Source organism: Mus caroli, chromosome 11 (genome assembly GCF_900094665.2).
Source record: "Mus caroli chromosome 11, CAROLI_EIJ_v1.1, whole genome shotgun sequence".
NCBI lineage: Eukaryota > Metazoa > Chordata > Mammalia > Rodentia > Muridae > Mus > Mus caroli.
The window spans coordinates 49,507,556-49,523,195 of NC_034580.1; the positions used below are offsets into that span (position 1 = coordinate 49,507,556).

A 15,640-nucleotide genomic window follows, 5' to 3' on the forward strand; every position below is an offset into this window, starting at 1 on the left:
GTTTTTGGTTTTTGGAGACAGGGTTTCTCTATGTAGCCCTGACTGTCCTGTAGACCAGGCTGGCCTCGAACTCAGAAATCCGCCTGCCTCTGCCTCCCGAGTGCTGGGATTAAAGACGTGCGCCACCACGCCCGGCATAATTTCTTAATCTCCTATACCCCAAGACTTAAATTTGGTTATGCCTACCATTGGGTATACAGTAGAAATCCCTATCTGCAAATGGGAAATTAGACTGCAAGGCATATTAGCAATGTACTTATATGTACACTAATTAGCATCAAGCTCTAAAATGTCTTCCTAAAAGCAATGAGTGGAAACTTATCAACTTTGGTACATAGATAAAGACTGGTCTTCCCTCCCCCATCCCCCTTGTTCATTTTAAGTTTAACAAGCAAGTAAGTGGCTTCTGACAAAGTGTTGCTATAATCAAGTTGTTGATATCTTGAAAAGGAAGCTTTAACAGTACAGTTTAGATTTATTTGTAAAGAATTGCTATCCTTAAGAGATACACAATTTTAAACTTCATACAGCCTGTATTGTCTCACACTTTGGCTCCTTTTGAATGTCTTTCTCAAATGTAACAGTTTTTGGATGTGGGTTGTGAGGGTCCAGCATTCCAGATAGCAAACGTTTTAGATATTTTCCCTGTTAAAACTCTTAATTGTAGCAGGTTATTCTCGAAGTAGGACATAGAGCTATCTTGTAGTATTACTCTGGCTGTGTTGCCTATGTGTGTGCCAATTCCGGTTGATATCCTTCCCCATCTGCTAAGCTGTAGTGTTCTTCATGGCTGTGTCTTGACTAACACTAGTTGCCCTATGAAAGCATTTCAAACATGGAATTCTTGACTATATCAGATTATTCCAAAGCAAACATAAATTTCTTACACTAGTAAGATGTCAATAGCATATTGGGGAAAATAAATTTGGAGAACAGTATGTAAAAATAGATTTCTGTATTGAGGGACTTCTTATATTATCAAGAGTTGAAGGAAATAAAGAATATTATCATTTTCCAGCTTATTCAACCATTGAACCATTTTATTTACTTTTGAATATTCATGAATTGTGTTTCCTAAAGTAGTATATACAGTTTCAGAGAGTCTATGCTTTGTGGAACACAGACTTGACCTATGCCTGTGGGGCCCCAGCACTGCTGACAGTAATGGTGGCACTACTAAAATTTAAAACTGCATATGGAAGGGAATTGGGTGAGACCAGATAAAATTGAATTTCATTTGTTCAGAAATGCACAAAAACCTGAGCAGCAGTGTTGAGAAGCCAGTTGCAGTCATTCTTTTATTCTACAATTGTTTAATGAATAGACTGTGCAGGATAGACATCACTACACCAGGCTTTTTGTTTGATGGGTAATAACGGGGAATATTATAAAATACCAAGAACCAGAAATTCTACATTGTAACAAATAGAGTAAAAGTACAGAAATATTTTATTCCCTGTAAGCTTCTTATACATGCTTTATTTGTTTATTTGTTTTATTGGATATTTTATTTATTCACATTTCAAATTTTCCGGTTTCCCCTCTGCAAGCCCCCTATCTCATCCCCCCTTGCCCTGCTTCTGTGAGGGTGCTCCCCCACCCACTCACCCACTCCTGCCTCACTGCCCTAGCATTCCTTACACTGGGGCATCAGGCCTTCACAGGACCAAGGACCTTCCCTCCTATTAATGCCAGATAAGGCCCCTTCACCTCCTTCAGTCCTTCCCCTAACTGCTCCATTGGGGTCCCTGTACTCAGTCCAATGGCTGTGAGCCTCTGCATCTGTGTTGGTCAGGGTCTGACAGAGCCTCTCAGGAAACAACTGTATCAGGCTCCTGTCAGCAAGCACTTCTTGGCATCCACAGTACTGTCTGGGTTTGGTGTCTGCATGTGGGATGGATCCCCAGGTGGGGCAGTCTCTGGATGGCCTCTCCTTCTGTCTCTGCTTCACTCTTTGTCCCTGTATTTCCTTTAGACAGGAGCAATTCTGGGTTAAAATTTTGGAGATGGGTGGTGGTCCCATTCCTCAACTGGGGTGGTGCCTAACCTCTGGATATGGTCTCAACAGGTTCTCCCTCCCCTTTGTGTTGTATTTAAGCTAATGACATCCCTGTGGGGTCCTGGGAGGTTCTTGCTTTCCTGGCATCTGGGACTTTCTGGTTGCTACACCCAGTTCCCTATACCCCATTGCTACACACTTCTGTTCAATCTCCCGAGCCTCTGTACATCTCCATCTCCTCCCATGTCTGATTTTTCCCCTCCCCCTCTTCTCTTCCTCCCTAGTCTCTCCTACCCTCTACTTCCCTTGATTATTTTGTTCCCCCTTCTAAGTAGGACTGAAGCATCAATTCTTTGATCTTCCTTCCTCTTGAACTTCATGTGGTCCGTAAGTTGTATTGTGCCCAATATCCACTTATCAATGAGCATATACCATGTGTGTTCTTTTGTGACTGAGTTACCTCACTCAGGATTTTCTAGATCCATCCATTTGCCTGCGAATTTCATGAAGTCATTGTTTTTAATATCTGAGTAGTATTCCGTTGTGTGAATGTACCACTTTTTTTTTTTTATTCATTCTCTGTTGAGGGACATCTGGGTTGTTTCCAGTTTCTGGCTATTATAAATATGGCTGCTATGAACATAGTGGAACATGTGTCCTTACTATATGTTGGAGCATCTTCTAGGTATATGCTCAGGAATAGTATAGCTGGGATCTCAGGTAGTAGTACTATATCCAGTTTTTCTGAGGTTCCACCAGACTGATTTCCAAATGGTTGTACCGGCTTGCAATTCCACCAGCAATGGAGGAGTGTTCCTCTTTCTCCACATCCTCACCAGCATCTGTACAAGCTTTATTTTAATTATTTTGGTGCTGTATTAGCTCATGGCACTTTCAACTCTTTTTTTTTGGCTTGTATGTTAACATTTATTCACACACTACTATAAATATCATGTGTATTAATTATCATCATAAGACATTATAATAAAAACCCATTTTGAAATCTACTAATCTTTTCATCATTGTAGAAAAGCAGAATGTGGAGGACTTAGAATAAGATCATTCAGTCAGTGTCTTAGTCACTGGTCTTTTGCTGTGAAGAGACACCATGACTAAGGCAACTATTATAAAAGAAGTCATTTAATTGGAGCCTTGTTTACAGTTTCAGAAGTTTGGTCCATTATCATCATGGCAGGGAGCATAGCAGCATGCAGGCAGATACTGGAGCAGTAGCTGAGAGCTACATCCTGATCCATAGACAAGAGAGACTCTGGTCTTGGACTAGGCTTTTGAAACTTCAAAGCCCACCCCTAGTAACACATTACTTCTAACAAAACGGAGCCTCCTCCTCCTCCTTCTGATCCTTTCAAACAGTGCCATTACCTGGTGACTAAGCATTCAAATATATGAGCCTATGAAATCCATTCTTAATCAGACCACCACAGTCAGTAAAGTGCTTGCTCAGCAAACATGAGGACAGAAGTTCAATCCCAAGAACCCACATAAAAATCAAAACTCTGGAATGTATATCCTTATGGTAGCAAAACTTACTAAAGGGGACAAGTTAAAGACTATGTTCCACATTATATGTACACAGAACACACATATGTTACACATTCAGTTTTAGCATGAAAGGTTTTCAGATTAGTTACAGAAATAAAGAATCAAGTATGGCAGATCTTGTAATACTGACACTCAAGAGACTCAAACAGGATTTGGATGCCAGCTTGTGTAGCATACAAAGATTCTGCTTCGATAAAACAAATAACTTTCTCCATAAGGACTAAGTTCATCTATATATTTCAAATTGGCTAAAATTCATTTTGAGTCATCAGTCCTAGACTTTTTCTAGAAAACAGCAATATTGCTTTTCTACTTCTAAATCTTTCCCCCTAAACCCAGATGTTTACCCAGGGAATGAATGAATACATACACACACATACACACACACACACACACACATACCTATGTAATTCCTATATTTTAAACATTTGTGGCACCTTTTTTTTTTTTTTTTTTGGTTTTTTGAGCTCACTTTGTAGACCAGGCTGGCCTCGAACTCAGAAATCCACCTGCCTCTGCCTCCCGAGTGCTGGGATTAAAGGCGTGCGCCACCACGCCCCGCTCTTTGATTACTTATTTAAGATGGGGGTGTCCTTTTATATTCATCCTAAAGCTTGCTTTTTAGTTAAAAAAATTTTTTGAGAGATGTATTGAGGTTTAAATGTACAAATCTACCTCAGACTTTTAAATTCTGAATAATACAGTTGGACCTTAGCATCTGTGATCTCTGTACACATGTATTCAACCAACCGTGGAGCAAAAATACATTAAACAAATGGCATTAAATTTGTTTTCCCCCTAGTTATCATTCCTAAACAACTTTACATGCCATTAACAGCCTTTGCATAGCATTATGTTGTGTTAGGTCTTGTAAGTCGTCTAAAGGTGATTTAAAATGCAGTGGAAAGAGGTTAGGAGGATAGTGTAATGACTTAAGTGCACTTACTGCTCTTGCAGAGGATGCAAGCCAGTTCCCAGCACCCACATAGTAGCGTCTCACATAACATTCATAGCTATGGTTCCAGAGGACCTGAGAGTTTGTTCTGTTCTGTAGGCACTAAGCTTACATATGGTACACATAACATGCATACAGGCAAAACAGACACACACCCAAAACACATAGAAAATGTGAATGGCTTATATGCAGATATAACAATTTTCTTCCATTTTGGAGGAGACTAGAGCATTTGTCAATTCTAGTGTTTGAAAGGATGGTCTAGAAATCAGTCCACCAAGGATACTGAGAAGCAACTCCATTCTAAAATAGGCTGATAATGACTACTCTCATTCTGATTGATTGTTTCCTCCACCGAGTGTCAGATAGTTTGTAATACATTTGTCTTTGTGTACCTCTTTGCTTTCTGGTAGGTATTCCAAGAGCCATAAGGTTATGCTTTTAATTTTATATATTATTTATTATGTGTGTTGGGGTGGCACAAATGTACCAGAGATGGATGGAAGTTAGAGAATAACTTGTATCATGGGTCTGGAGATAGAACTCAGATAATCCGACTTGTCAGCAGTTTCCTTTACTTGCTGAATTGTTTCAACAGCCTGGTTTATATATTTTAAATGTTTTCTTCTATTTGTTAGTATAACAGTTATTTCCCCAAATTATTCTCCAAAATGGCTGTACCAATTATACTCTGAATAGCTTATGAGAATAACATGGTTTTTTTTTCCCCCTTGGTCTTGGCTATTCTAAAGATATTGAAACTAACTACAAGTCAGATATCAGAAGTAGGGTGTAAAAGTAACTTGTATTCGTCTGTTGTAATTGTCCGCTCTGAGGATTACACCTAACCTAGGCCTAGCCCTGGAAGCCTCTGTACAGTCTTACCTAGGCCTAAAATGTTTTCAGCCTCTGAGACTTGCTGCCGAATAAGCTCACTCTTTCTAGTTCTTTCTGATCACTAGCTGGCTGATTCAACTCAGCTGTTCTGACCCAAACTCTTCTCCAAGCTGACTGATTCAATCTTGCCTCTCTGCCTGTCCTGAATTGCTTTGCCTGACCTCAAACTAACTCTAGCAATCTGTTCTAATCTGGCTACTTCTCATTCTCTTTGGCTTGTTCTATCTTTACCTGTGTCTAACTTGTTCTCTCTCTCTGCAACCTGTCTCCCTATCTGTCCCAGCAAAACTGCCTATTCCTTCCTCCTTTCTTTTCTGTGGTGCTCTCTTAAGTAGACTTTTTCCTGTCTGTTCTCTTGAGAGTTGGGCATATCCTATCTGTCAGATCTTTCTCAGAATTGTCACTTTGTCTGCAACTCAAACATCACTTTGAAACTTGGGTGCTTCCTTCTACAAACTAAATTTACTTTTATTATTTGAATTAAATGTATGTATTAAGGGCATGTCTGTATTCCAGCCAGAGGGATTAATAGAAGTGTGTGCTGAGTGCCAAGCCACACCACAACTAGAAACAGGTATTTTCAGTAAATAACATAATCTCGGGGTTCACAGTGTGATCAAATAGCCACAACATTAGAGTTTCCTCCATAGACCAAGCAAGAAATCACTCCATACTGTGGACCCTTTGAGTGTCTCCTCACTAACACTATCCACCTTCAGATAGCTCAGATCTCGGACTGTATCATGCCTTGTAAGCCCCAAATTATTTTACCTTTTTTTTTTTCTGCTCAATCACCTTTAAATCCCACTGTTAGGGTTTACTTGCTTTGCCTCAATAGCTCATAGAACTCAAAGACATAAGTTTATTATTTAGCTAAGAAGGATATTACAAAGGCTTCAGTTTGAGAGATGTGTAAGCCAAGGAACATGGAACTTCTTTTTAATAGTTGCTCTGTGTATCTCAGAGTTGTCCTGGAACTTGCTTTGTAACCAGGCTGGCCTCAAACTCAGAGATCCACCTGTCTCTGCCTCCCAAGTGCTGGGATTAAAGTCATGAGCCACTACACATGGCACTGCTTTGGGGTTTTTATAGAGACATCATTTCTTGGGCATGATAAAGTTGGGATAGCCACATAGAAATAAGATTGTACAGAAAAAGTCAGATCTACTTCTCAAAGACTGGAAAGGGAGACCTAGCAAAAGTCTGTCCTCAAAATTAAGGCGCAGAATCCTTGGTGGGAGTCTTAACTATATATCAAAAAGGGGGTCAGAGGATTTATAGCCACCTTCAAGGAAAAAAGGTAAGGGAAGATTAATTTTGTAACCTGCCTGGTGGAAGAGAAAAACCTGGTTTCTATGGCCTGCCTCTGGAGGGAACTGTAAGCCAAGAAACATGGGTGAAAGCCAAATGAGGATTTCATAGACTGTCATGTAAATATACAACTTGCTTTCTTAGATTTTTTTTTTCTTTCTGGGGGAAAATAAGTATTTGTTTTTCTGGTTGCTAGCAAGATTAATAGTTCTAGCTGTTTTTTCTGCTATCCTAACCTAAGTGATGTCACAATGTTTAGATAAATGGTAAAGCCAAACAACAAAGGAGTCCTGATATCTGAGCCTTTTAGGCTGTTTCTCTCAAAAGGTTGTCTGTACCTGTGGAGACCTTAAGTCTTCAGTTTATCCAGTCAGCAACAGTCAGCCTTTATACTTCTGTAATGTTTGTAGTCAAGACATCTTCCTTCCTGAATGTCTACAAAAAACACATGATCTTCAGCAGACCACACAAGTCCAGATATAGAATATACATGACAGAGTCTGACACACAAGACATTCTGCAGAGCTTACTGGATTAGAAGGGTTAGGAGTAAATAAATTGAGTTTGCTGGCGAAAGGTCAACTATTAATTCAGACTTGGTCATGAAGAAAAGGAATAAAATTTTTCTATTTTGATTCTTACAAAGTAAACAGAAACTTCAGCTTAATGTCATGAAACATCTACCTCATTTGGTCTCATTCTCAGATCAGAACATCTGTGTAAAGGCATATAGAATGCATTTGCTATGGTTCACAAATGAACCACCTAAGGAACATGCAAGTGTTAGCTGCAGTCACTGTCTCCTCATATCTATTCTCTAAAGAGGTTCAGGAGATTTCTGTGTGGTGTTCACATCATACTTGTGTCTTTATCTTTGTGTCACCACCTGTGTTCCTAGCATAAAAATACAGCATCATGGGATGCTAAAATCAAGTAGCCCGATTTTTAAAACCATGTTCCACTGCTTATTTGAATATGAACTATGCATACTGCTCAGTTGTGCTGCCTCAGTCCCTCAGTAGAGTAAGAAGAATAAAAATCACTTCTTTCCAGAGATTGGTAGGGTTTAAGATTTCTCAGTACACTGTATTACCAGGCTTAATCTGCAGCCTTGTTCTCTGGCTTTGGTTGATTACACCACCTTAATCTGTCTTCCTTTGTGTAGGAATCGTGTGTGTGTGTGTGTGTGTGTGTGTGTGTGTGTGTGTGTGTGTTATGTAGTGGATGTTTAGAGGTACCATTCGTGCACATTGAGGCCAGAGCAAAATATCTAGTTATTCCTTTGTTGTTTTCTGCCTTACTCTCTTGAGATAGGGTCAGGAGAACCCTACCTGGCTGCTTTGGATAGACTACTAGCTAACTAGCCAGCTGGCTCTAAGGATCTGCCTATCTCTGCCTCTCTTGATCTTGTCTACACCTCCTGTGTACTAGGAAGACAGGTGTGTGCCACCACACCCATCTAAATGATGACTTTAATCTCCTTCTAATATGTAGCATTTATTTGGTTCAGATATTGTCTTGTTTCTAAAGTGATAGTATTGATTTATAGGTTGTTGAGAGATTATTTTATAATTCCCCAATATGTGATCATTTCTATTTTTTGTTACTTATTTCTGCCTTTGCACATGAGTACTGAATGTTCTCTGTATGATTTTAATTGTATTTTTCAGCTGTGTCTGATTCTTACAAATATTTGATGTCTGTCTTAAAGAACGCATATCCTATAATTTTGGATTATGTTCTCATTATGCGCACTGAAGGTGACATTTCTTAACACATCTTTTTGTTGGAAAGAGATTTGCGCTAACATTTCACAACATGAGTGTGGCTTCATCTTCCACTGTTATTTTCACCTTTAAGTTTTCTTTTATTGAAAAATAATTGTTTGTGATGAGGTTTTGATACGTTTGCATACTGTGAGATGACCAAATCAAGGCTAGTTAGCCTGCTCATCATATAAAATATTTCTTCTCGGCTAGAACATTTAAAATCTTTTCTTAGTTTTTGGAAATCTATAATACATTTTTTACAGTGATTGTTACTTGTGCTGTGTAATCTGTAACTGCAATTCATTCATTTTGTATAACTGAAACTTTGTACAGTTCTCCAGCTCCCAGCCTCTAGTACCCACCATTTTATTCTTTGTTTCTGTGAATTTTAACATTTTGGTTCCCTGTAGAAGTTAGATTATACATTAGTCTTTCTATTTGTTGGTTCATTTTTTTCCTTGCACATTTTGATACTGTGTTGTGTGTTGTTTTTCTTTCAACAATGTTTGTCTGAATTACTGAACCCACCAGCAGCAGTTCATGGTATAATTAGTCTGTGCAGTTTCTGTAGTCTGTATTCTTAAGATAGTGGAACTCAAACTTGATGATTTTCTCTTTAAAATAGATATAGAATACATTGAGTATATGCAACAAGAAAACTTACTTCAAATTTTAGGTTTACTTAATGGTCCTAAATAGATAATTGAAGAGAAATTATATGGAGTGATAGTGAATGATCTTATCTCTTACTTAAAGCATTAACTGCTTTGGAGCATAGAGAATTATTTCATATCTTAACTTCCATAATATTGCTTATGAGATACCTGTTTTATTTCACAGTATGAGATACATTGTATAGTCTGTGTCCTTGATAAGATTAGTCATATATTAAAGATAAAGTGGTAGAGTCGTTTGCTTTTTATTTTTAATTACATTTTATTTATTTGTGTGTGCACTTGGACATGCTATGATGAGCATTTGAAGATGAAGGACAACTTGTAGGAGTTGGTTCTCTCTACTCTGTGGATCCAGGGAGCCGTTTTGGGTTATCACGTTTGTAGACAAGCACCTTCACCCACTGAACCATTTTGCCATGTCTTTTCTATTCTTCTTGTATTCTCTGCACTTAACAAAGGCATTCATTGGATAATTGTGATCACTAATAAGTTTTTCAGGAGCTAAGTACAGCATAGTACAATGTTAAGAACAAAGATTGTAAACACTTTTAAATCTTGTACAGTCATTTTGGTAACCATAGTCTTACTGCCTGCAGATGCTCATCTGTAATCTCAAACATTACTATTAATTTTATTTAGACATACTACCAGTGTGTATGTATCTGTGTTTTCTATTCTTGACATTTAAAGCTATTTTTGGTTTTAAAAAATACATTATGTCAAGAACTCTCTAACGAGCAAAGTTTGGCATTCAGAATAACTCAAGTTCTTTTCTCCTTCAGCTTCCAGCTGATCTTACCAAGATGCACCTCACAGACAACCCTCATCCACAGGTGACGCATGTGTCTTCTAGTCAGTCTGGCTGTAGCATTGCCAGTGACTCTGGGAGCAGCAGTTTATCCGATATCTATCAGGTAATACCTTAGGCTGGGTACTGTGCATATGGACTTTTTGATTCTGCAAAATACCCTCTGCTTATCCTCTAGATCCAGCAACCTTTCACAGGAGTTTCCTAAGGCCATCAGAGAACACAGATGTTTACATTAAGATTCCTAACAGTAGGGAAGGTACAGTTATAAAGTAGCAATGAAAATTGTATGGTTGGGGTCATAATAATAAAGGGTCGCAGCATTAGAAAGGTTGAGAACCACTGCTCTAGAAGATCATGTATCTTTTAATTTAACTGTGAAACTCAAGTGTAAGATTTTTAGCAAAGTATGCTTAATATGTTGTCACATTCGTCAGCCTGATTATTTCTTTTATCCAGTTGAATCCATATGATAGAATGCTTGCCTTAGTTAAGGGAAAAGTTTGTAGGGTTTTGTTTTTGTGAAACAGAATGTTGCCCTGTAACCTAAGCTAACTTGAAATTTTCAATCTTCCTACCTCAGCCTCCTGAGAGTTGGGTTACAGGCTCATCCCTGGGTTTAAAAAAGGTTTTTGAAACAACAGCTTACACTTGTGAAAGGACTGATTTTTTTTAATTATAATTGTAGAAGTTTTCTATAAGTAAAATTTATGAAGAAAGGTAGGGTTGCTTTTGTATTGCAAAACTTTTGTCCTGTGTAACCTTACTGAAATAGAAAGTTAAATAGGGAGTGTAATTATAGACTCCTCCATTTTTAAAGCTGAACAGAAAATTCCAAACTAAATAAGGTTTGTTTGGTTTTTTTTTTCCAGTGATTCTTATAATAAAAAGAGGGTTCTGGGAATCATTACAAAGTAAGAGAATTTTTGCACATCCTACTAGATTAAATTCAAATTTGGCTTGGGCCAGTACTGATTTGTTAGGTCTTCATGGTAGAGTGTGATCTTGTCTTAGTGCAGGGTGTCTAGGGCAGTTTCCTAGATGTAAAGCCTTTTGATCTGAAGCCCAGTGGTAGTAAATAACTGGAGATGCAATATTAATGGTTGGTTTAGTTAAGAATTCAGATACTACTGGCTGGTTTATGTGTCATCTTGACACAGGTAGGAGTTATCACAGAGAAAGGAGCTTCAGTTTGGGAAGTGCCTTCATGAGATCCAGCTGTGGAGAATTTTCTCAGTTATTGATCAAATGGGGAGGGCCCCTTGTGGGTGGTGCCATCTCTGGGCTGGTAGTCTTGGTTCTATAAGAGAGCAGGCTAAGCAAGCCAGGGGAAGCAAGCCAGTAAGTAACATCCATGGCCTCTGCATCAGCTCCTGCTTTCTGACCTGCTTGAGTTCCAGTCCTGACTTCCTTTGGAGATGAACAACAGTGTGGAATTGTAAGCTGAATAAACCCTTTCCTCCCCAACTTTCTTCTTGGTGATGATGTTTGTGCAGGAATATAAACACTAAGACAGATACATTTTGTGTTATTGGGCTGACTAGTAGATATTTAATGTAAGCTACATGTCTAATTTAAGCTTTTCAATAGTCATCTAAAAGGAAACATAAAATCAACTTTGGTGATATGTTTTATTTATGCTATATCTAAATATTATTTTGGCATTTAAGTAATATTTTTGTTGTGCATATTTTGTTTAGATTTTTTTCATACTTAGTTTAGATTTACAGCCCATCTCAGTTCTGATGTCATACTTTAATGCATGCATACACACACACACACACACACGTGCACATGCAAAACTTCCTGTTTGCCTTTTTTACAATATTTATAACCAAAGAATTTATCCTTTCTCTTCTGTAGAAATACTGTAAGGAATTTAACAAAGAAAGTCAAAACAGTACAGTAACTTAGTTACGTACTCCATATCTTTAGTAATTGGTGGGGTTAGTATATTTTGCCTCTCAAAAAGGAAGTACATTATAGAAGAACTATAGGTGTTGTTGCATCTAAAACTCTGTTAGAGCTGTGGTTTCTCTGCTTCTGTGTTGTTCACAAAGGAATACTGAAGAAGGCTGATTCTAAAACAATCAAGTGGAGTGTTGTAGCTGTACTTTTCTCTCAGAATACTAGGGAAAGTGTGCCTTGCTAAGAGAAACAGTAAGCAAAGATATGTTTCTGACAAAATGTAGGCACCTGATTTCACTGGGATATTCTATTTCTAAGATAGATATGAATACTTTTTTTAGGCAAGAAGCAAAGCCCTAATAGTTGTAACAGAAAGAATGCAGGGATAGTGAACATATTATTTATTCAAGTCAATGCTTTTCTGTGTATTCAAAGATGGGTTGTATACAACTGGTATCTCTTCCAAGATGCTGGAAGAGTGCCTGAGATCCTGCACTGATTATCGCTTCCTTGCCTACTAGTGTTAGTTGGAAGTCTTGTATTGTAAGGCCATGTCCCTCTATGTGACTACCCTGCTTGCAGACTTCCATACATCAATAGCAGTCTGCAGTTTTGTTGCCTTTTAGCTATTTTCTTTATAATTGAGATATAGGTAGATATCTTGCTGACTAACCATATCACAGAGTATTGAAGAACATTCTTTATAATTCAGTTCCATGCCATCAGTTCAGCTTCCTATATCACTAATCATGTGCCTATGTTTCATGGATATTAGTGATTGTTTACATATAACAAAATTTATCCTCTTTAATATGAGAAATTAGCATAGGGTCTGAAAGCATTTTAAGCTTGTTTGTATTCATTTTCTCTCCTGATCCCTGTCCTTACAAAAACCAATCTGTGTTCTTCCTTTACTGTTTTGTATCTCCAAAATGTTGTGTTAAATAGAATCTCTATAACAAAAGGGGGGAGGGTACTTTGAAATTTATAAATTACTGAGTAAGACAGTGGTAAATTTTAGTAAATTTACAGAATAAACAAGTAAAAAGATATAGACATTGAAATTCTAGAAACAAAACAGTTACTCAAAAATTTTTTTTTGTTTTTTGTTTGTTTGTTTGTTTGTTTTTTGTTTTTGTTTTTTTTTTTTTGAGACAGGGTTTCCCTGTATAGTCCTGGATATCCTGGAACTCACTCTGTAGACCAGGCTGGCCTCGAACTCAGAAATCCACCTGCCTCTGCCTCCCAAGTGCTGGGATTAAAGGCGTGCGCCACCACCGCCCGGCTTACTCAAAAATTTAAAGCAGAAGAAAATTGTGATAGGGCTAAACCCAAAATGCAGAAGTGTAAGATAAAGATCTTTTAAGAGAGGCCAGTTAAGGTAGAAATTATCAGACCCTTACTCTGCTAACTTTTAAGGCAATTGCCTAGAAATAGAAACATTTTATCTTGACAAAAGCAGCTTAGAGGAAAGGGTATGTTTGCTCACAATTCCAGTTTTGCAGCACAGCATTGTGGGGAAGTCAATGCAGCAGGAACTTGAAACAATTAGTCAAAATTCATCTCTAGTCAATAGCAAAGAACAGTGAGTTAACAGATGCATGTGTGTGCTGGGCTTCGTTCTCTACCCTTAGCACAGTCTAGAATTCTGGTCAGGTCTTCTCAGCAGAATCAAGATAGCCTTCTGTAGATAGACATTCTCATAGGTCAACCTGATACAGATAGTCCCTCATTGAAACTCTTTTCCCAAATAATTCTAGATTATATCAAGTTGATGATTAATGTATGTGACATTCCATAAAACAAAGCAAAACAGGCCAAAAAAGATAAAAGTAGAGGCAGATTCTTATATGTTATGCCTTACATGGAATAAACTTAAACAATAATTTTAAAATATGTGTGGAACAATTAAAGGAACATCTACTAAAAGATAAACTAGAACAGAATAATAAAGTAGACCTCAAAAGATTGTAAGATTTTAATAAGAAGCCATGTGTAGCATAAGAAATATTTAGAAAAAATTGTGTGCGTGTGTGCATGCGTGTGCATGCCTGCGAGTGTGTATATAAAAGAGCTTAGGGAATAAAACAGAGGTAAGAAAGGTTAAACATTAGTACTGGAGCCAGGACTGCCTTTAGAGAGATACTTGTTAAAACTATGAATATACTATTTTGTCAGACAAGAATATTGCTGATAACTGAACCAACAACTGTTAAATTATGTGGTTGTAAGTATTCCAGCTTTGAAGGATTTCAGGTGTGAACACTTAGCACTTAACTATACAAAGTCTTGTGAAATGATGCAAGTATTTTACTTCGGAGAATTGGCTTCAGTACTATGCTAGAAGTGCTGTGTACCCAAGCATGAGGCTACATACTCTTAGGCACTGCTGCTTTTTGATTTTTTTTTTTTTTTTTTTTTTTTGGTTTAAAAACAAGAGCCTTTGGGCTTAAAAAAACAAAAACATTTTCCACTGTTTAAAAAGAAGATTACAAGTAAGGTCCCAAAGTGATTGTTTTTATCAGATTATCTTACATTTTAGCTCATTGTATCCATTAAAATGCTAGAATGTTCTTAGAGTGTTTACATATCTTTCAAGAATGTACAGGAGAATATGAAGTGCTTCTTTCTAGATCCTTTTTTCTAGTAACTTCAGTCTTATTTAACAGCTGGACAATTGTAAAGCAATAGCTCTTGAACATTTGTCCTTTTAAAAATTTTTTTGATTTGTTTAAAAAACAAAATGTGTCCCTATGTATGGGTTGTATACTTGAGTGTAGTGCTCCTGGAAGCCAGAAATGGGCATTACATTACTTACTGGTTGTTCCAAGCAACTTAGGTGCCAGGAACCAAATTCAAGTCCTCTGGAAGAGTAATATATATATGCTCTTAACTATAGTGCTGTCTCTCTAGGCATTTGTCTTAACTCACTCTTAAGTAATCTAAGGTACAAAGCCATTCATCCCCCATCTGTGTGGAAAAGAAACAGACTTGTAAGAATCCCTTAACTTTCAACTCATGTTACCAGACTTTGGTACCATATCTCTATTAGAGCTACTTCTCCCCCGCACCCCCCCTTCCCAATTAGCTTTGTTCTACTAAATGTTCTTTAGCCACCAGTCTTTCAATTTTCTGTTAGGAATATCATCTGTTCAGTAGAGGTGTCACTCAGTGATAGATGTTACTTAAAAATGTAGATTTGCAGAAAGGAGCTGGCACAAAATTTTCCTTCAAAAAGGGATATGATCTGGAGAGAGGAAGGATTCCCACCCCCATGACCATGGCGTATAAAGGAGGCATTATCAAGCCTTAAAATGAAAGAACATTAGACAAGAAAAAAAATATCAGACCATAGGAAGCATTGTAGAGCCTGCAGGGAAGAGGAGGACTTTTCTTCAGATCCTGAGCAAAGCTGTAATCAGCTAACTACCGTGCTGTAGAGCATGACTGGGTTCCTGAAAGTGAGGAGGGCTGCAAGAGAACATGCACTTGAAATCCAGAGAGGAGGGGAAGGATGGGGGCACTGATTTTTTTTTTAATATATTTTATTACGTATTTTCCTCAATTACATTTCCAATGCTATCCCAAAAGTCCCCCATACCCTCCCCGCTCTCCCCCATTTCCCTACCCACCCATTCCCATTTTTTTTTTTTTCTGGCCCTGGCGTTCCCCTGTACTGGGGCATATAAAGTTTGTGTGTCCAATGGGCCTCTCTTTCCAGTGATGGCCGACTAGGCCATCTTTTGATACATA

General features: G+C 37.9%; 1 protein-coding gene across 9 annotated transcripts in view; it reads left to right on the forward strand.

The window, feature by feature from the left end:
• Positions 1-15,640, forward strand: part of Rapgef6 (Rap guanine nucleotide exchange factor 6) — a 175,851-nt gene that overhangs the window by 77,364 nt on the left and 82,847 nt on the right. For all 9 annotated transcript variants that reach the window (XM_029483206.1, XM_029483209.1, XM_021175412.2 and 6 more), the window contains one exon: positions 9,954-10,085. In XM_029483206.1, the coding sequence (XP_029339066.1) occupies positions 9,954-10,085 (132 nt within the window). The remainder of the gene's footprint in view (positions 1-9,953; positions 10,086-15,640) is intronic.